The sequence below is a fragment of the Podarcis liolepis genome (genome assembly GCF_965112155.1).
Source record: "Podarcis liolepis genome assembly, chromosome: 6".
Classification (NCBI taxonomy): domain Eukaryota; kingdom Metazoa; phylum Chordata; class Lepidosauria; order Squamata; family Lacertidae; genus Podarcis; species Podarcis liolepis.
In genome coordinates this window covers 23,311,433-23,332,660 of record NC_139559.1, presented here as the reverse complement: position 1 = coordinate 23,332,660, position 21,228 = coordinate 23,311,433, and the positions used below count along the sequence as shown (strand labels likewise).

At 42.4% G+C, this 21,228-nt stretch overlaps 2 protein-coding genes across 3 annotated transcripts in view; one reads left to right on the top strand and one right to left on the bottom strand.

Moving 5' to 3' along the window:
• KCNS1 (potassium voltage-gated channel modifier subfamily S member 1) overlaps positions 1 to 13,302 on the top strand; it is a 71,855-nt gene extending 58,553 nt beyond the window's left edge. Inside the window, exon 5 of the transcript XR_014527295.1 lies at positions 11,391 to 13,302. The gene's annotated coding sequence lies outside the window, so the exon portion shown is untranslated. The remainder of the gene's footprint in view (positions 1 to 11,390) is intronic.
• STK4 (serine/threonine kinase 4) overlaps positions 2,392 to 21,228 on the bottom strand; it is a 68,531-nt gene continuing 49,694 nt past the window's right edge. For both annotated transcript variants that reach the window (XM_083508148.1, XM_083508147.1), the window contains exon 11: positions 2,392 to 2,610. In XM_083508148.1, the coding sequence (XP_083364274.1) occupies positions 2,452 to 2,610 (159 nt within the window). In that variant the 3' untranslated portion in view covers positions 2,392 to 2,451. The remainder of the gene's footprint in view (positions 2,611 to 21,228) is intronic.

Genomic DNA, 21,228 nt, shown 5'->3' with positions numbered 1-21,228 from the left:
GAGCTTGGGCTCTGCTTACAATGATGACAATCTTCCTTCAGCAGCAGGAAGGGCTTGGATGACTTCACCCTTCCCCACTAGCTCATGAAACGTAAACTTGGTTCAGGTCACACTCACCACATGCAAAAGAATGCATGGCCTATGGTGCAACTGGGATGAGAGTACAGCATTAACGGCCAGAGTGGAGCTGGGATAAGTGAAGAGGAGAGATTGGAGGCTAGGTCATGATCTCTCCCCCACACCCACCCTAAAAGGTTAGTACCAGAGTGTTTAATCCTCTGCTGCAATCAGAGTAAAACAGAAGTTACACACGGGCTGTCACAAATTTTCAGGCCCTGAGCAGCAAGAATGGAAGTGTATCTGCACATTTCTGCCTTTATTCCAGTTTATTACGCTGCAACATCAAGAACTGTAGAGACTGGCTAGGATGCAACAGGCATGCCGCCTTCCAGCCACAAATGTGACATTTTAGCTACCCGCTTCCTATGCACCCTCTGAAGGTCATGGGACCCTCTGAGGAGCAATTTATGAGGTACAGGGGGGCTGCTGCTGGACTGGAAGACTGTTGTGCTCCTTTCATTCACATGCTGAAACAACAGGCCTTTTTACAGAGCTTGGTCATTGTGTTCTGATACTTGTGAAACCTGGGGAGGCCAATAACCACAGGCACATCCCATCAGAAATTTCTCCTGTGCAAATCCAACAGCAATGAGTGAGAATTGCACAGAGCATCAGACACACTCTCACACACTTTATTTTAGCAGGAGTCCTGCTGCTTAGAAATGAATGAAATTGCTTTTATTAAGCTTGACACATCAAGCTTTTCGTAAAAGGGCATTTTGAAATTATTCTTTTGAGACAACAGATTGTTATTTTAATCTTAACTGACGTCCTTAACCTTTCCAAATAAACAGAAAAACACATTCTAGTTTAAAATTTAAAACTAATATTGCAAGCCTCAAACAAATTAAGCTCAAAATAGCAAAGCCCATAAACATTCACAATTCCTTAAATATTTCAAACCTCTCATTATCTCAAGAGAGTTCCTAATTTCCTGAGTTGCAAATACTTTGACATTCCTCTGCTGCAAGGAATTCTGAAGAAATACAAAGTAGGATTCACGTTTTCTTGAGTGATGGGTTGGTTTCACATTAATATATTTTAAAAATACCAAGAAATCACTCAAACGTTATCAGCATTCACTCATAAAGTACACAGTGGAAAGGATATAAATATAAGCCTGAAATTCAATGCTTTAAAAGGGGGAATGTAAGGCATGGGACTTTTAGAGGCTTTTGGAATGGACAAAAAGAGTTTATATTCCTTTTCAAACGCTGGAGCAGGTTGCATATTTTTGCCACTGAATCACTTTTCTTTTAAAAACCTATTTCCAGAGTACCATTAAACAGTAACAGGGGGAAGTTTAAAGAGGGAGCAGTTTAATACAAAGTGGTTGCTGCATAAAGGAGATACGGAAGTTAAGCTATGCATCTTTTATTGGGCCAAATTAGGCGCACAGACAAGTGTGCAAGGTTTCTGGTTTCACAAGCACTTAAGAGTTTCACAAAAAGAAGCATACGTTTGCATCCTTGCAGTCCAACCTAAGTGAATCCAACAAAAGACAGCATTTTACCTACTTTGTTTTCTTCATGAACCAATGAGGCAGCCTTACACCACAGGATGGGATAAACCCACAAGGCAGAAAACAGGCCTGTGAGACTGACTGGCCATCTGAGCACCAACATTCTTTTAGTCTGTTTCCAACTGTTCCTCCAAAATATATAGACAGGGTCCAAAAGTAACAGGACTTCTCTGAAGCAACATGCGATCTATTCAGAACACATCTAACACTGAAACACAAGCATAATCTGTTCATGAGGACTCCACATAATGGCATTCCTGAGTTTGAAAAGGTGCTACAGTAAATGGAGGAAGCAGCCACTGGCTTGCTTTGCTTTGCTAACACACTGCCATTGTTTGCACACAACGCTAGGCCAGGCCATGGCTTAACACAAAGCAGGGATTTTGCTCCTCCCTGGTCCTGTTGCTGTTGCACTGCATTGAGTTAAGCTGCGATTTGATTTAGTGTGTCTTCTGAACCTGAGCTCATGGCTTAGCTCTCTCCAAATCATAAACCATAGGACAAACCTTGGTTACAGCATGTGGTTTGTCTGTGAGAGCTAAATCACAAGACTGGGTTCAGAGGACACACTAAGCCAAATCATGGCTTTGCTCGGTGCAGCCCAGCAGATTGACCAGAGCAGGAACAAAGCCACCATTTGCTCGGTGCCACCATCTCCTCTCTGGGAATTTGTTCATGCTAAGCTATGGTTTGGCTTAGTGTCACGTGAAAACCGGACCATTTAAAACAGAAATCCACCTACAAAGTAGTCATAGAAACGCAGTTTATTGTTAGGGATGATGGATATCTATTCTACTGCCAGGCTTTCCTCAGAAGTTCTGCTGGCGTCTCTTCTTTGCTTCAATGGCATCAAGAATTGGCTGCCGTTTCGACTGATACCTTTGGCGAACTTCTTCTATCTCCTGCTCCATCATGGGGTCAAGCGCCCCGAGTCTTCTTTGAAGTTCTTCAACAGTCCAGTTTCTCAGCTGAAGAAAAACACAAAAGCAGTGAGCTTGCAACAGCGGAAAACCTGGAGCTTAACAAAGGGCCTGTGCTGGGAAATTTACTCTGCTTCTTCTGAGCAATAAAGTAAAAGGGCTTCACTTTAAGAGTAACAATTCTGAATCCCATTAAATTTACTGACAAAGGCTACAAACAAACTTTGGCTTAGATCCTGAGTTGCCTTTCCATTTCTGGTGAAAGGTAATTATAATTAATCCTTTCTCCTTGCAGCTGTTCCCTGCACCAACTTCCATGCCGTTCTGGAGAGTTGCCCCAACCCTCCAGAACTAGAAACAGCGTATCTTGAGAAGGATTCCTCTTAAAGGATGTCCCAAGCCTCGGACTGCAGAAACTCAAAACTTTTTATGTAACGAAACATCTTCACAAACCTTTAAATACACAAAATACAGATAACACTGTGCTTCTACCTGACTTCAATGGAGTGAGAAAAGGGAGTTTAAACCTTTTTAAAAAATTAATGAATAAAGTATTTGAAGCAGGAAGGAAACAATTTGCAGTATTATGTACAGTTACACATTTGCTGTAGAAGGGTGAACATTCACTGTAAGTCTGTTCCTTGAATATGGCTCCACCGCTCTCAGATGTCTGGTGTGTGTAGCCTGTGAAACAGCATTCTTTGCGGCAGCCCCATAAACTGTGGTACTCCCTCCACAGAGGTGCATCTGACAGCTTTACTATACAGTTTTTGGCAAATGCTGAAGACACACCTCTCCACCTTGGGTTTTGACACGTGAGGTGTATATTTTAAAGAGTTTTATACCCCACCTTTCCTCCAAAGAGCTCAAGGCAGCGCACATGGTTCCCACCCACCCATTTATCCCCACAATCCTGCGAGGCACGTGGAAGTGAGAGCGAATGGCCTCAAGTGAGCTCCACGCTTGAGTGGGGATTTAAATCCACTCTCCCTCACTCTAGTCTGAATCACCAGCAGCAATTTTTCATTAGCATTTCGTCAACAATAAATCTCACTTGACTCCATGTTGAGCACTGTCTTTGTATATATGGAGATTCACAGAACTGTAGAGTTGGAAAAGATCACATGGGTCATCTAGTCCAACCCCCTGCAATGCAGGAATCTTTTGCCCAATGTGGGTTGAGTCTCATGCTCAACCCACTTCCCACCACAAGTAATAATCAGCTGTGCCTTTTGCTACCAAGTAGTGGACATCCACATAATTTGTTTGCCCAATTTGGTGTTCCCAATCTTCTTCTTGGATCAAAATCCCAGGGATTACTAGATTAGATGGCAGGGAATGAATGCAATCTTTCATCACCAAACAAGCTGGTGGCTGAAACTGTTAGACTCCAATGAGAGAGGTGGTGTTTCCTTTTAAGCAGTGCCTGGCCTTGTTCCAATTAGTTCAGACCAGAAACAATACAGTACCAGTGCATGGCTTCTGGGCTGTATAATATCTAGCAGCCTTGTCTGAAGCTTGCCTTAGTTAACACAGAGATGCAATGAGTTTCATCACATCAGCACTGCAAAGTAGTATTGTGGATCATGCTCTAAATCCTCCTGGTTCTACAGGGTACTCTCATACAGAAGACACCCCAAAGTTGTAAACAGTAATGAAGCATGACTTTGTGGAATTTCATTATCGTCATTATTTGCAACGTAAGGTCTTCTCCCCTCCTCCACCACCAGCAACTGCTTTAAAACTTTTCAATAATGCATAGAGTATTACTGCACAAGGGAAATAAGTACTTTAGCAAGAGGGCACAGATTTTTGCCTATCTTGTAAGGAAGTTGTTCACTGGGGGGGGGGGAGCACTTCCCCCATTAGATGCATTATGCATGCACATTAACACAGCTTTAGCTGACAGCCCTTTAAGTTGATGTATGGGACCTGCTACAATTCTATGCTAATTGTATAACATCTGTTTTAAAGAAGGTGATTGTTCAATGTTCAGCCCTCAGGAGCTGAAAGAATAAAATAAAGTGTAACAGTAAAGACAGACAAAATTAATTCAGTGCTGAGGGTCTATATAAAGAGATCAGTCAGCCCTAACCATTAAATGACTACCAGATGTTTAACAGAATTTTCTTCAAGCCTTAGAGTTCTTCTGAATCTCTAAGAGGCCGTCGTCCTGAGTGTTTCAGGACATAGGATAGAGATTTCCAGTTTTTGTTTATTTTGCCAGGGTACTATTTTAAAGGAATCCTGCCTTGAGAGTTTTTACTGGTGGTATATGTATGGGAAGAAGCCTTCTTTGAATGTGTAAGGGCTCACATTTTGTAGAAGGGGCACATTCTGGTTCCACCCCCAGGTCTCCCATTTATGCCAGTCCCACCCTCCTTCCTGGCCTTTGCACATTCAGCGTACAACCAGGGCCGGGGCTTTTTCGGATGTGGCTCCGATCTGGTGGAACGCTCTGTCACAAGAGACTAGGGCCCTGCTGGATTTGACATCTTTCCACAGAGCCTGCAAGACAGAGCTGTTCCACCAGGCCTTTGGCCAAGGCACAGCCTGACCCCCTCCTTTGGTAATTCACAGAACTCTAGCCCAATGGTTGCCATCAATTTGATTTGAACTGATTTTATAATGAATTGGTTTTATAATGCTGTATTATTTTACTGTTGTTAGCCGCTCTGAGCCCGGCTTCGGCTGGGATATAGATAAAAGTTTATTATTATTATTATTATTATTATTATTATTATTATTATTACAGGTTTGAAGGAGGATTCCAGTCATGTTGAGCTGAAGATGCAGAGCTTTGCACTCAACATGTTACAGGTCAGGGGAAGAAGGGGCAGGGCATGGAGACCTAGTGTGCTTTGCAGTTGAGTAGAATTTGATCCCATGTCCTCCTGTTCCAAGTTCAACACTCTAGCCAGTACAGCACTCTGGCTCTCAGTGACAGGTAAGAGGAGAAGGGAGACTATTTAACTGATTGCCCTGAACACGGACGTGTGTCAAAGGTTCCAAGTACAAGGAGTGGGGGAGATTTCACTCTCCACATTTTCACTGCACAACCAGCCCTTCTCTGTTTTAAGTATACCTTTTGTACCACTCCACACACCAATAATCACATTATTTAGGTTAGTTTCTCAATGGTGTATATACCTTGAATACCTGATAAAATCAATGTCCTTCCCCAAACAATTCTAGATAGCTGCGAAGTTATCAGGTAGCTTTGTCACTACCCATGCTATTTCTGCGCAAATATATAATCCATACTATGCAGTAACTTTCCCACTGCCAACAAAGAAGCCAGCTCTACACGGACAACAAGTGTGATTGTTCTTCCAACAGCTACATGGCTTCTACTAATGTTGGTTCTGCAGCAGGGGATACTGAACACACCGTCCTCCAGATGTTGCTGAACTACAACTCCCATCATCTCGGGTCAATGGTCATGTTAACTGGGGCTCATGGGAGTTGTAGTTTAGCAACATCTGGAAGGCCATGGATTCCCCACCCAGCATTTATGCACACACAGAAATTTAATAAAATAACAACCAACCCATTTAGTGTAAGAAAAATTATTCTTGTTTAGTCTATAATACAATGGTCATGAGAACTAGTGATATTACTATTGCCTGGGGGAAAAATATATGCATGTTTTATTGCATGTTTAGTATACAAAAACATTTTTAAAGGATGCAATTTTATTATTCCGGGTAAAAAACTACATTGCACTTTGGAGCGAGATTTTAAATCCCATGTTAAAGAATGATAAAATATGGATTTGATACTTGGTTATATCATTTCAGAAGACAAGACAGACTCTTACAGCACTCCAACTGACATTAAACACAAAAAGTAAAATAATTCAGTATACAAATCCTCAAAATTAATACTTTCTATAAATGCTCACACTGCTGCTTAAGGGGAGACAGACTGTCTACATGCTCAGAAACAAGAGTGTGGCTATTGCAGTTAGCACCGTTCATGAATAAAGTTTAGATCAATTGAGTACGCCCTTGAAGCTTTTGTCAGTGACTGTGTGTCAAAAGTATCCAAAAATACACCGCAAGCTAAAGGGCAGGAGGTCCAATATCCTCTCCCTGTGTGTATTAAGGCACGTCTGCCAATTAGTACTTTTTAATAGATATGGAAAGACAAAATAAAAATAGGTTGGGAGGGCACAACCCTTCCTTATGTTAGCTATAGTGCCTGCATGAGAAGAGGGAATCTTATGCCTTTAGGATCTAAAGAATTACGATCTATCATCATAAGTGATGATAATTGTTGTTTTTCTCCCCCTCCCAACCTTGGCATATTTATGCCCACCATAACTGCATGCTCCAACCTTAGGCTCCCTGACTGTCAGATGGCTGCTGGTGGACAGTCATTTGGGAGGTGCATATAGACCAGGGGTGCCCAAACTTTTTTTTCAAAGAGGGCCAGATTTAATGAAGTGAACATGTGTGAGGGCCGACCAATGTTGTTGGGCTTTTTTCGGATTTTACCCCAGGACGTATACTGCCACAGGGGCCGGATTAAATTGACCGGTGGGCCGGATTAGGCCCCCAAAATGGACTTTGGACACATGTCTGATATAGACCAACAAGTCCCTTAACAGCCCAGGAAAATGCATGCTAGAGGGGAATAGGGCTTTTACGTGCTACAGAGATACCCCTCTCACCTGTGTGAAGGGTAGCACTTCACAATCTTGGAAATAGCACAGTTTACCTGATAAGGGTGGTTATCCTGATACAAAAGGCAGCCCCATCCCACAATTCATCTCCACTGCATTCTGCAACTGGCTTATAACCCCACTATTTCAAAGCGCGAAATAAATGAATCCATGAAAATCCTTTGCATTTCTGTGTGTGCGCTCTCTCTGTGTTATTTGTGCTATTTATTTGCATCTTGCCCTCCCTCCCAAAGGAGCCCAGGGCGACAAGGAAGCAGTGATTAAAACATTTTAAGAACCATTCCAGTACAGATGCAGACTAGGAAAGACCTCAAGTTAAAAGGCTTGTTGAAGGAGGAAGGTGCTCAAGTTAGGTGCCAAAAAGATAACAGAAATGGTGCTTGTCTAATATTCAAGGGGAGGGAATTCCAAAAGGTAGGAGCCACAACACTAAACGTCACTAAATTAGTACATTAGGAGATTATCTTTCAGGCGTTATGTGCATTCTGTTTGCAGATACTTCTTAGTACTGCGTTCAAAATTGAACTGGTTCCATTTCCTCTTGAGCTAGCTCTCCTCAACACTCTTGCTATTATCAATGTTTGATCAACCCAACACCATATTGTTACTTTAATTTTTATAATTTCTTTGCTATTACCATATGTGCTCAAATGAATACAACAACTGAGGTGAAGCCTGGAAGGCGGGGGGCAAGTGTCATTAAATAAAAGGTTTAAGAGCCCAGTTGGTCAAGTCAAGCAGGGAGTCTGAGAAATTGGATTCTAATGCATTTTAAGCAGTAATGTGGGCCATTAACAAGCCTCCACTTACACACATCAGTCTCAAAACAATCCATTTCTGCTTATTCTGCAGCCTATGTACAGAATGCTATAGAATTACAGGGTAGGGCAATACAAACTTTGCATGCTTATGGACATCACTACACTCTTCCATAAGTTTGAAAAGAATGGGGCAGGAGGACAATTGTGCAAGCATGCCTGCAGAGCAGTGCTTGAGTGTGGGTCCACAGATGCTGCTAGACTACAACTCCTATCGTCCCCAGCCAGCTTCGCTAATGGTCAGGGATGATTTGGGTTGTAGTACCATCATCATCTTCGGACCAAAGGCTGAAGAACACAGCCTTAGAGAACAAGGTGAAGTGCCATCTTGAATCCCCTTGGCCCAGAAGGGGAGTTCTACAGCATGTATTTTTATTTTTATTTGAACCAAACACATAAGAAACATCCTTGAAACCTTGAGATTTTGACCCAGGTAGTCTATGTCAATTTTCTTTCTTGATTTAAAATAGTCTTTCATCTGTCACAATAACGTGCCAGTAGAACACTGAGCTTTACTGAATCTAAATGAAACTGGAACAGCGAAGGGGAATACATAACACAGCAAAGCAGACACATTAGTCACAGTTCATACTCTCAAGGGCACATTGCTCAACAACTTTATAGCACTGCGCCCCTCTTTTGACCTCTGGAGACCATTTTATAGCAGCTACATGGTTGTTGCCGCAAGATGGAATGGGCAGATTTCAATTTCCAGGAAGAGACTTGCTATAATATAAGCCAAATATAGGAAATCATTTCCCATTTCAGGGCCCTTAACTGCTCAGAAAAGGTTAACACATGCACAAAGTAATCCAATGCCTATGCATTTGTGGGGCTTTGGTAAAGTAGCAGAGCAATGACCTGTGGCCAAGACAAGTATAGCTGGAAAGAGAACATTTGCAGGCCTCTCCAGAACCATGCTGAATGGCTCTGACATTTCCAAACATACCATTTAAAATAAAGTTCTAAATCCTAGACTAAACATTGGCAAAGTCATTTGTTTACAACTTCATAGATAAGTCCATGGAGTGACCCAATAGGTCCAGAATGAAAAACTCTGGAATTCCTGGTTTATGTAAATAAAGACTGCACACCCCAACCCCCATGTACATTGGTCTATCAGAAGCTAAAAAAGCTTCTTATTTTTGTGTGTCTGTCTGGTACTGCAAAAACAGAGTCCTGTCAAGTGCCTTATGGGCAGAGAGAGATTAACCTAGCAGGTTAAGTTATTTCAGCTGGGTGTGCAATGCGGCTGTTGTCTCAGGATAACAGGTCTGGGACAGTAGCATCCAAAGTAGAACAGACTCCCCCGGAAGGTTGGCTCCCCTTCACTTTCTAAGCAGATGTTGGATGGCCACTTGTCATGGATGCTTTTTAGTCAAAAGGAGGTTAGACTAGACAACCCTCTATGACTCTTGACTGTGTAAACAAACCACTTTGCCTGGTGGTGCCATTTAAAAGTGAAGCACTTGCTCTGTGCTCTTCTGAAGATGATGTTTGTGGCAGTTTTGTCTTCCACCATTACTTTTAATTATATTGCCACGTGGGAAGTGATTGCACAAGGATTGCTACAGAGATGAAACTCCACAACGATCCCCATTATTCAGCACAGTGCATTTGTTTTACTTTTTGCTGGGTGGGCATTTTGCTGCTTGTTGTCGTGTGGAGATGCTGCTGTATCCCTTTTTCAAGATGAAGGGACTCATTCATTCCCTACTTTCCACCAGCAATACTTCCATCACTTCACAGTACACATGCCTTTTTAAAATGGAGCAAATTATAGCAGTGAATTCTTCTTTTCCATGAAGCAGGCAGCACATAGTGCAGCAAGCACTGGACGGGCCTTGCAGGACTACATGATGTGGGAAAGCAGAAAAAGACTCATCTCAGACTGAAAGTCTTCGGAGCCACTGCAAGTCAGTTGCCAACTCTGGGCAAAGGTGGAGCAGTAGCAAGGAACAGTGCAAAGCAGTGTCAAATGTCAGAAAATGCAGAACTATTTTTAATCATACAGTCCCAGACTTCTATTAAGTGAATGGTACACTTCACATCATTTGGAATCTGGGATGACTAATTGTCCACCATCCAGTCCAGAATGATTAATACTGAAGTGCTTTATCTCAAACAGAAAGAGGGTACTTTGATTCTCTTCAAAATTTAATAGAAGACTTCTCATCTAATTCAAAACCTTTGTGCATGATGTCTGCTGAGTAAGAAATGAGATTTTCGGATTCACGACATTATTCATATGTTACATGTATCTTGTGGCTGATGCTCACTCACCGAACACCAAGTAGGTTACATGATTCAAGGGCAACAAAACAGATGTACGTGCGACAGAGTAAAAGCGCATAAACACAAACGTTTTACTTTCTATAGTCAAATATATGAGAGCAGAAAATCACAAAAGTGACTTGCAAGGTTGCCAATTCCACAGGGCTCTTACTTGTGGAATACATTTTTTTAAAGGCTTGCTGCAAAAAATGAATACACATATCCCACCTTTCCTGCAGGGAGTTCAAGGCAGCATACATAACTCTCCCGGCTTCCCTTTAACTGCTCAGTTGACAGGGGAACAGCTTAGAGTGGAGAAATGGAGGTTGGACTGCGGACAAAAGTTATTTTGATGGAGCCTCACTCAGCTGATCAGTGGGCCACGTAAGATTAAGCAGTGGGACAGAATCTGCACAAAGTGCAGTCATAATATGCACATTCCCAAAAGCCTACTGGGGATTATGCATATTGGCTGGGAAACACACACAATTCCCTCTTAACAGTTGGATTATGAGCACATTCTCCATGAGGTCTGGTGAAGGTGCACAATGTGCTGTTATGCATATTAACCACTCGATTTACATTCCACCTAACAGAATGATATAGACAGATTACAAAATCTGTGCAGGTGGGAGAAAAAAGCAGTAGCCAATCCACTTTACCTGACATCAAAGTTGGCAATGGTAGGGAAATGCAACTGTTAACAGGAAATATGTTGTACTTATTATAAAACACTGTGTCTTTTTTATGCTTAATTTGCTGCAATCATTGGCAAGAGCTTTTTAATGCTTATGTACCCATCTAAATTCTGTAGGGAACCTCAAGTCAGCTTTGATTTGTGTATCAGTGGGAAAACTGATTATTTGCTTGCGTCACGGAAGCAGCAGAGATATGGATCAGGAAGGAATCTTTCGAATTACCTAACTCTCTTCTTTCATCAAATGCTAGCAGCATAGCCTCTTGACGTATCTGATAATACAGTTTACACATTATGTGCCACAACTAGGAGTTGCGGAACTAACCAGTTCTTTTTTGTCTGCCTTTTTTAGAGTGGTATACTGAGGAAAACCAGCACCACTTTGAGAACGCTCAGACAACTCATTTATTGAAGCTGTGTCACCCAGAAATAAAAGAAGCTTAAATCAAAATGGCTCTGTTGAGAATCCAGGCATAAGCATCTAAAGCAGCATTGTTTACAACGGTACTTTGTGAGGTTCCCTAGGGGATGGGCTATGAGGTTGGAGCAGGTGGCGCTGTTAAGACAAAATGAAGTATAAGTGGCAGCCAAAGGAAATATAGAAGGAAGGAATCAGGCATAAAATAAAAGTCCAAGTATGAGAATCACAAAAACATTAAAGAAAAATGGAGTGTTTAAAGTATCACCAATTTTGTCAAGCAGAATCAGAGAGATGTCTTGTTCTCATTTTCCCTTTGAAGCCTTAAGAATGCCCCCAGCTTAACATTTCCAACTCAAAGCAAGCTCACAGCAAAGCAATTTTGGACAAGGATAACACTTCTTTCTCCAGATCTGTGTGTCTGTCCCATTGCTTCTACCGAAGAACGTACAGCAGAGTTCTCCAGGCACTAGTCTTCTCTGATGCTTTGCAGTTGAAGGGTAAATGCAGAAGACATGTACTCTCACTTTTGCTGCTCCCTCTGAACAAGAGGTGATGGGAAGTAGGCAAGCCATGATGGGAAGTAGGCAAGCCACCACAGATCTAACACTGTGCATGGTGACTGATGCATCAGGCAAGGTGCACACAGTTAAGTTACAGTGAGAAGGAAGCTTGCCCACATCAGAATGCACACTACTTGGTTGGATAAGGCAGTGACCTGGGACTCCACAACAGGGACTGGCCTTCAGGGTCCACACCTTCAGCAAGCAGTTTTGAAAGTATGCAGCATTATATAAAAATCAACACCCGATTATGTCCAAGCCTCCTCTCCACAACAATCAATACAGAGCAAGTAGCAATAAGACGCCAGATTTGACCCTGGAAGTGGTTATATTTCAGTTTCTGGCAGTATTGACCCTGGAAGTGGTTGTATTTCAGTTTCTGGCAGTATAAATAGTATGCTAAGTGCTTGGGCATCCCCATGGGGTGGAAGGTATTCTGGTTACAAGATTACGAACACCTCTGCTTCAATAACCTTAGCTAAGAGAGAGCTCTGTAATCAATACATTTAAGTTCTCTTTCAAATAAAAGATGCATGAACTTCCACTTTCCACTAGCTATGCTGGCCGAGTACAGGCATGCCTCTCCCAGGCTCCTCACTACAGTTCACCTCCTTCCTCTTGTCCCCTTTCATAGCAACCCCAGTCTTGTTCTAGCCCATGACGTTTCATAGCAATTGGATTTTGGAATCATAGCACTGTAGAGCTGGAAGGGGCGACAAGGATTATCTATCCTAACCTCCTACAATGCAGGAATCTTTCACTTGAACCCATTACCCTGAGATTAAGTCTCCTATTCTACCAGCTGAGCTATCCCGTTCTCATCCCAGTCCCTCTTCCCACAGTCACCATCACTTATAAGAATATATATATATTTAAGATGGCATTGATTTTCTTAGCATCCAAGTTGTTTCTATAGGCTTATACCACCTACTTATTCTGTAGGACTTAGCAACCATCCTAGAACAATGGCTTTCAAATAACTTTCCATGGAACAAAAGTTCATCTGGTGTTAAGCTAAGTTCGGTAACAGAATGAAAGATGACTGAGAAGCAGCTTTGCCTGCTACAATGATGGTCCTCCGCCATCTTTCCTGCATGACCAGGTAAGTGTCACAGGTTCTTCATCCCGTTCTCAATTCTGACTCCCATCTATGGAATGCTCACCTGGGATCATTTGCACAACAAGTGATATATGTCATGTAAACAGGCTGAATTGTGTTTTGTTGAACTTTATTGTTTAATTGTTATTTTATATATTTATCATTTATATAATCTTATTGTTTACACTGCCTTGAGCCCCCCCCCCCCCGGAGGGGCAACATAAAAATGTTCTCACTTTCTAACTTTCAGAGGCAGACAAAGAAGTCAACACTTTTTCAAGATAAGCAAAGCTATTAAAAGATACTGAAACAGCAAACACCAGGTCTCAGAAGTTTGATATATACTTTTGTGTATAATTTTTCTTGGGTTGTGGGGAGAGAAGCATAAAGCTATGCCAATGGCTGTGAGGAAATTCCTGTAAATTTACAACACAGGATTTTATTAATCTTTCAGAGGAAGCGAAAAATAAAAACCTTAGAACAAGCTTCTGCTTTTAATGCAACTTAATTATTTAGGTTCACTGTGGGCTACAGCATGCAACACAATTCTTAACAGCTTGCATGTTGGATTTTGGTTCAGGATGTTCGAAAGTGGTGGAGGGGAACCATTTTGCTCTAAACCACAGCTCCCTTAACAAGGAATAAGAGACACACTTAAGAAGACCCAGGGGGCTTTTACACATTAGCAAAACAGGATGGGAACAGGTTTGGGATCTGTTCAGCTGAACTCATAATATGCATTACCTAATATGGTTGAGAGTGGGTGGCAGTTCTCATAGAAAACAAAAAGTCTACCAAACCAGGAATGTACACATGGTACCCTAGAGGCAACTCAACTGTTCTGATGTCTTCCTGCTACTAAAATAAAGGGAGGGATCTCAAGTATGTGACGTATATACTGGGGCAGAGGGGAGGACTCTGAGTACTCCCTACAAAGGCCTTTTCCTGGTGGGCAACAAGGGAGAGCCCTCCTTGCACATAGCATATTTCTTACTGGGTGTCAGGGGAGGGGGACAGATACACACAGCACAAGTATGCAATTTGCTATTGCAAATGTGATTTTCTCTTACTGATCAATTTCTCTCCCTCTCTCCAACAGAGAAGGTCATTTAGCACAGATATTAAGGCTGTGCTCAGAAAAGCTGAGAGTTGTTCGGAGACCCCTAGTCCCGTCACAGTTACAATACTCAGAGAGGTTGAGCAATCAATCCCTCTTCCCAGGCAATTCTGGGAATTGTAGCTCTGTGAGGGGAATAGGGGTCTATAGGGGTCTCCTAACACCTCAGCACCCGTAACAAGCCACAGTCCCCAGGGTTCTTTAGGGGAAGCCATGACTGTTTGAAGTGATGTGATGCTGCCTTAAAAGGGGAGCTGGCTTCTGGCACCAGGCCAATTGGCAGACCAGCTCTGTGTTATGAAGATGTCTGCAAATGGGACATGAAAGCTGGCAACATCAACCCCACCCGGTGGGAATCTCTTGCAGATAATCACAGTGCCTGGAGACAGACAGTCAAATCGTGTACCAACAGCAGTGACCAGAAGAGAAATGACCATTAGGAAGGAGCACGGGGAGAAGAAACGTCCCGGTGCATCTGTAGCAGAGCAGCTGGATGTCTTCATCTGCCCCAGCAATAACAAAGCATGTCTCTCCCGCATTGGTCTCTACAGCCACAGTAGTTGCTGCAACCTGCCAATAGTCTGGCCTCACCCCCAAGGGCGCACTCCTCCATTGTCTTCCGAGACAGACAGATGCCAACCAGATGGGGCCCCAACATTAAACTGAAATCAGCAATGTGCCTAAACCCTCTTTTAGAACCCAGTTTTTAATCCAGATTGCTGATGGTTTATGTAAAAACAATCAGCCAACAGAAGTGGGTAGAACGGGATAGAAAGAATTCACACATAAGGAAAGGACCTGCATAGTCCCACAACACACTCCTGAACCCTAGCTTTAGTTGCAAGTCTCAGATAGGTTCAAATAGGGTTGGCACATGCCTGGCATTTCCCAGACATATCTGGTATACTGCCGGTAGCAGTGTCAGGGCAGAAATTGGCAAAATGTCCCGGATTTTCACTGTTTCAAATAGGGCAACTCTAGTAAGCAAAACCAACATTTTATAAACAGTATATAAAATAACTATAATGCCAGCTATTATGTAGTTACCATGAAGTAGCTTTTAACAATACAAATGCTTGTTTTGGTCTCTTTACTTTGTTTTAATTTTAGAGTTTTTCTCAATACTTCCTGAGAAGCGTTGTAAATAAGCACTAGTGTATGTTTGGAGCAACTAACTAAAGTGATACAGGTTTTCTGGCAACCATGGTTGACAGTATTCATTAGGTACTTATAAGCACTTTAAATGTTTCATGCGGAGGAGCAATCAACCTTTATCATTTTATGCTGGCCATTTTAAAGGTGTGCTTTGGAAGCCAATAAAGATTCCTCAATTAGAAAACTGACTTAAAAGCTATAAACATAATCAACCATGCTGAGCATATCTGGCAATTCGGTATAAATGTGACATAATTCAGCATGTGAATTGAAACAATTCAACAGCCTGAGAACCCCCATATTGCATGTTTCTAGCCCTTGCAGCTGCAGTAATTCATTTGAATCTATGTGATTCCTAATGGAATCCCAGGTTATGTCTAGCAAGCTACACTGCCACGTGCCAAGCAATTCAGAATGCAAAACAAACAACTATATGCAAGTCTAATTTATGCAAGGATGGGGAGGCAGAATTGCCTCGTGCCTGTTATTTAACCCTCCCCACCTATTTTAACCTCACTGGAGGGTTCCTAAAGCTGAGGAAGATCCTGAAGCTGAGGCTCCAATACTTTGGCCACCTCATGAGAAGAGAAGACTCCCTGGGAAAGACCCTGATGTTGGGAAAGATTGAGGGCAGATGGAGAAGGGGACGACAGAGGACGAGATGGCTGGACAGTGTTCTCGAAGCTACCAGCATGAGTTTGACCAAACTGCGGGAGGCAGTGAAAGACAGGAGTGCCTGGCGTGCTCTGGTCCATGGGGTCACGAAGAGTCGGACACGACTAAACGACTAAACAACAACAAACAACCTATTTTAACAGAATTGAGCTTATGATTCCTATGAAAGTGACCCATTGCACATCCATCAGACAAAGTGGTCCATAAATATTTTAAAAAGCTTACCTCAAGCTGACAATAGTTTATCTGGCAAAAAATAGAGTGCCCCCCCCCCACAATGCACTTGCTCCAATTGTTGGGAGAGTTTCAGGCTCCCTAGAGAAAATTTGAAGAATCCTTTCCATCATCCCAAATTTCTTCACCAATGAATAGACTGGATCATTTTCAACACAACTGTGGATCTAGTTTTAAGCACTGTTAAAGGAATCAATGAGCTTGGCTGCTATTCCTTCCAGTCCTACTCTTAAGCCCACTGCTTCATTCATTCAGCATGAACTAACAGTATAAAGGTAAAAGTAAAGGACTCCTGGAACAATTAAGTTCAGTTGAAGGCAACTATGGGGTGCGGCGCTCACCTCGCTTTCAGGCTGAGGGACCCAGTGTTTGTCCACAGCTTTCTGGATCATGTGGCCAGTATGACTAAACCGGTTCTGGCGCAATGGAACATCGTGACGTAAGCCAGAATGCATGGAAACGCCGTTTACCTTCCCGCTACCTATTCAACTACTTGCACTGGTGTGCTTTCAAACTGCTAGGTTGGCAGGAGCTGGGACAGAGCAACGGGAGCTCACTCCATCACAGGGATTGAATCGCCGACCTCCTGATCGGCAAGCCCAAGAGGCTCAGTGGTTTAGACCACAGCGCCACCCTTGTGTCTCTTTTTACTAACAGTATGGGCTCCAATCATCATTCTGAACTGAAGTTTCTCAGGTTATTTGTTTTCCGGCTCCCCTGAAAAGCTGGAAAAGATTTGGCTACCCATGATAACAGTAGAAAATGTAGGCCATTAACACGTTAAGTAGGCCCTGCTCCATCACTAAGAAGTTACACTCTTATCTAAGGGCTTTTTGAGGTATGTTGAGTTCTCAGGTGGCCAACCTATGACACATCTGAACAGGAGCAGGAAGGGCCAGAGGCTTGGGCTATGGGATAAAACCAGATCTACATCCCTGCCTCCTCCAGTGCTGCCTGTGCCACAGCTTAGTAAGTTAGAAGAAAATCTACCAAGATCATTTGGGGAGCTGGGGAAGAACTGCCCATGTACTGTACTTTGCACTATTTGCCAAAAGGATCGGCCACCAATGTTTTAAGTAAGGATGTCCAAACAGTCTAATACCATCCTGTATCATTTTCGTTGGCACTCAGTTATAATTTGTTCCTCCTGTTCTATGGGGATTTTTTTTAAAGAACGCATGAGAATTTCTTATGTAAATTGTATAGATTATATGCATCCCCCAATACATATTTTTCAATGTGCATTTATATTTTTGTACATACTTTTTGCACACTAAAACTAAAATGCAAAACCTAGAAAAGAGCACAATCCAATTGAGAACTGTGTATCAATCTGCAAGCATTTTCAGGACCATCAAATTGGGTCAATCAGCTGAAAAAAAGACGGGAATAAACAAATTCTTCCTCCATTTCTAGTCCTGTGTGTGCATAATAAATTCACACAGGCTGCTGCTACTAACATGCATTTTCACCTTGAATGTAAGCCTGAATGGAAATGCCCTCAACTACACACCTCTGGCAAGAACAGCCATTTCCCACATCCGCACTTAAGCTACCAGCACTATCCCTCAACCTCTGGGCCAAGGAAGTTAACTCTTCACAGGCTGATCCAGCAGCAGCAATGAGCCACGGAAATGAGGTTAAATGGAAGTGGGGAGTGTTTGCATTCAACCTGTTAGCAGAGCTGGGATTTGCTTGGCACCCGCTGCATTTTCAGAAGGAGACATGTTGCTTAGAAAAATGGGAGAGCAAAATTAAATACAATGGAAATGAAAAATATTTTGATGCCTCATCATAGTTTTATGCTTTCATCCTCTTTGCTTTTTGCAGAGAAACACGGTGGGCATTATTAGGCTTGTGACAGACTCCTGAAAGAGGGTAACACCACAGGAATTGTGGTACCTGGATTAAAGAGATTTGTATATTTATCCGTGTGGTTTAGAGAACACTGTCTAGATGATTATGCAAATAGGACACCCACACTGAGAGCGTAGGTAGGAGCTATATAATGGGAGAAAGGCTTGCTGTTCTCCATCAGCGACAGCAGCATCCCTGACTACTTCTGAAGAATTCTACTTCAATAGCGCTTAAATCCCTTAGGAGTTCTTCAATGCATTCCCATATAAGAGTTGGCAGCAATGAATAGACATTTACACATAAAATGTGAGTTAAATTCAACCCAGAGTGAATGATTAAAAATTGCAGAACATTTTGAAATAGCTTCAGATCAGAACACAGTTGTCCAGGACTTTATAACTTCTGCATGAAAAATGTTAAGCCTGCAATCCAGGCAATCAAATTCTGCACCAAGGAAAGGGGGATTCTGCACCCTGCCATTAAAAACAAATACTATTAAAACAAATTTAATTAAAAAATAGTTAGTAAACACATCAGCAGTAATTGGCAGATAAAACTACACTGAGAGAGAGAGAGAGAGCTTAAAACACTTTCCCTGCATTCAAAACATCAGCTCACAGCACTGCCGATGAATATAGCCAACTCATGCAAATCCTGGCTTAATAAGCCTTTGGTCCAAGGATTTGGTCCAAGCATGGCCTTAATACCCACCACAGTCATACGGGCATTTTAACAACAATGTTTTTACCTGACAACTATAGGCTGCCTGGTGCTCTCCAGACATTTTAGTCTACGACTTCCCTCAGGCCCGTGCTGATTTTTATTCAGCTCTATTTTTAGCATATTCTAATCGAGTTAATGGCCAATTTGTTGGGAGAATTGTAAAATGGTGTTGTTTGTACACTGAATTGTTCAAACAACATTTAATAAAATGTTCTTCAAACATTTCTGGGCTCCAGCTCACCTCATTCCTGACAGGTGACCACAGTGGCTAGGGCTGATGGGAGTTGGACTGCAACAAGATCTGGAGCAGGGTTTCTAGCTGTTTTTAGACTACAACTCCCATTATCCCTGACCCAACCACTGGTCCTGGAAGCTAGGGATGATGGGATTTGTAGTCCCAACAGCAGCTGGAGATCCAAGTTTGGGAAACCCTGATCGGGAAGGTACCATATTGCCTACCACTGAAATAAATGGGATTGTGTGTCTGAACCAAGCCACTTAATTCTGGGCTACCCACATTTTAATGCAATTCATATTAAGTTTATCCTGGTTAGTCATTACACCACTGAACCATTTTTGGATGTAACTGGGAACTCCGGCTTAAAAACAAATCAGGGTCATCACAACAAAGCTGGCATGCATGGGAAGGGAAAAGAATGCAGCCACAACACTCACTCCTGGCTTCATAACTCATGGTTTATGAAGCAGGGGATATACATCCAAACCAGTCAAATAAAGGGCTAATGTGCCAGGCACCTCTGACAACTTAAATTCTACACACCTCTGACAACTTAAATTCTATGCAGACTTGATTGAAAGGAAGGAAATGTCAAGGTGTCTCAACTGTCTTCCTCCACACAGCCGTCAGTTACAAACATTTCATCTCCTAAATCTTTAAAGGACATCAAAAGGCTCTGATGTCTTAATCCAATAATACACAAAGGACAAGGCATCTCTCCCCCCCACTTCCCTATAACTGAATTACAAGACAAGTGAAGGTCAATTTCTCTGAACCAACACAAAGAAACAGAAACACACACACACCTTTCTGCAGGCAGATATTTATTTGCTGGAGATGATGCTTAAAAGTGCTTACACCATGGCAGACCTCTGCAGTTTTATGACAATATATTTTCTCCTTAAAAATTATTACTCTTTCCCCTATTTTAGCAAGCAGGACACTTAAAAGCCCGACAGAGCAATAAATCAACTTTCTATGCTTGAAGGTCACACATGTATAAAACGCACAAAGCAAGAGTTTTAGGCATATTTTTCTTTCAAAGCACAGCATTTGAGCATAGCACTCTGCTTATTTAGTTCAAAAGAAAAAGCATCAAACGCAGTCCATGCAGCATATTTGCATCAGAGAAAGGAGACCAGCATGTAAAATAATGCAAAAATACAAATAAAAATTTATAGGGCTGGTCCAAAATACAGCAGGGTCCTCTTAAGTAGTTCCAGTGCCTTCAGAAACTCAGGACCAGCCAGAGATGTTTCTGTAGCACTTTCATTACACAATTTTTATTGTAAGCTGAAGATGCAGCTCTTTACCCTTTGACATTTGAGATATGTATTTTTAGGACTAGACCTACTCTTGTGATTCCAATTTGTTTTAAACTGGTTTTTTATGTTTTATTTTAGATTGTTGTGACCCACCTTGGGGTGAAAGGTGAGTAATAATAATCATCATCAAGTGATGTTGAAACATACATTTTTAACAGAGAAGTCGACAAAGTGCTATTCACAAACCACTTAACTGATATAATGCTGAAAACATTGTATTTCTTCTAAAGCAGAGATGGGGAACCTATTGCCCCCTGTGATGGGATGATGAGCTGCTTGTGCGTAAAATAGTAGTCCCTCAGAGTTTGTTCAAGCCCACAAACTTCTGTCTGTGACAGAGCCCCTCAGACATGGCTGCTCTAGTCACTTGCAGATTCCGACAGTGGCTGCTTTCGGAATCGTTTCCAGCATAAAAGCTCCTTAACGGAAACACGTCTTCTGGACTCGCGGCGTGACAGTTTCCGGCGAGGAGTGGGTCTCCCTATGGGAGCTTCACGTGTCCCTGAGCCCTCCCTCCTGCTCGCTCTCCCTCAGAGATCCACCTCTCCCCCTGCTGGTTCCTGCTTCAGCTGATGAGTCTCTGCCAGCCTCCGTGAGCCCTTCCACCACCTGTTCCTCCGATGGCAGTTCCCTGACACCCCCCCCCAAGGTGTTTTTGAACTACAACTCCCATTACCCTGTTAGCATAGCCAATGGTGTCAGGGACAATGGGATTTGTAGCTGAGCAAGGAACTGGAGGGCAATGGCTTGTCCATCCCTGTTCTACAGGACTCACAACTGATGAGA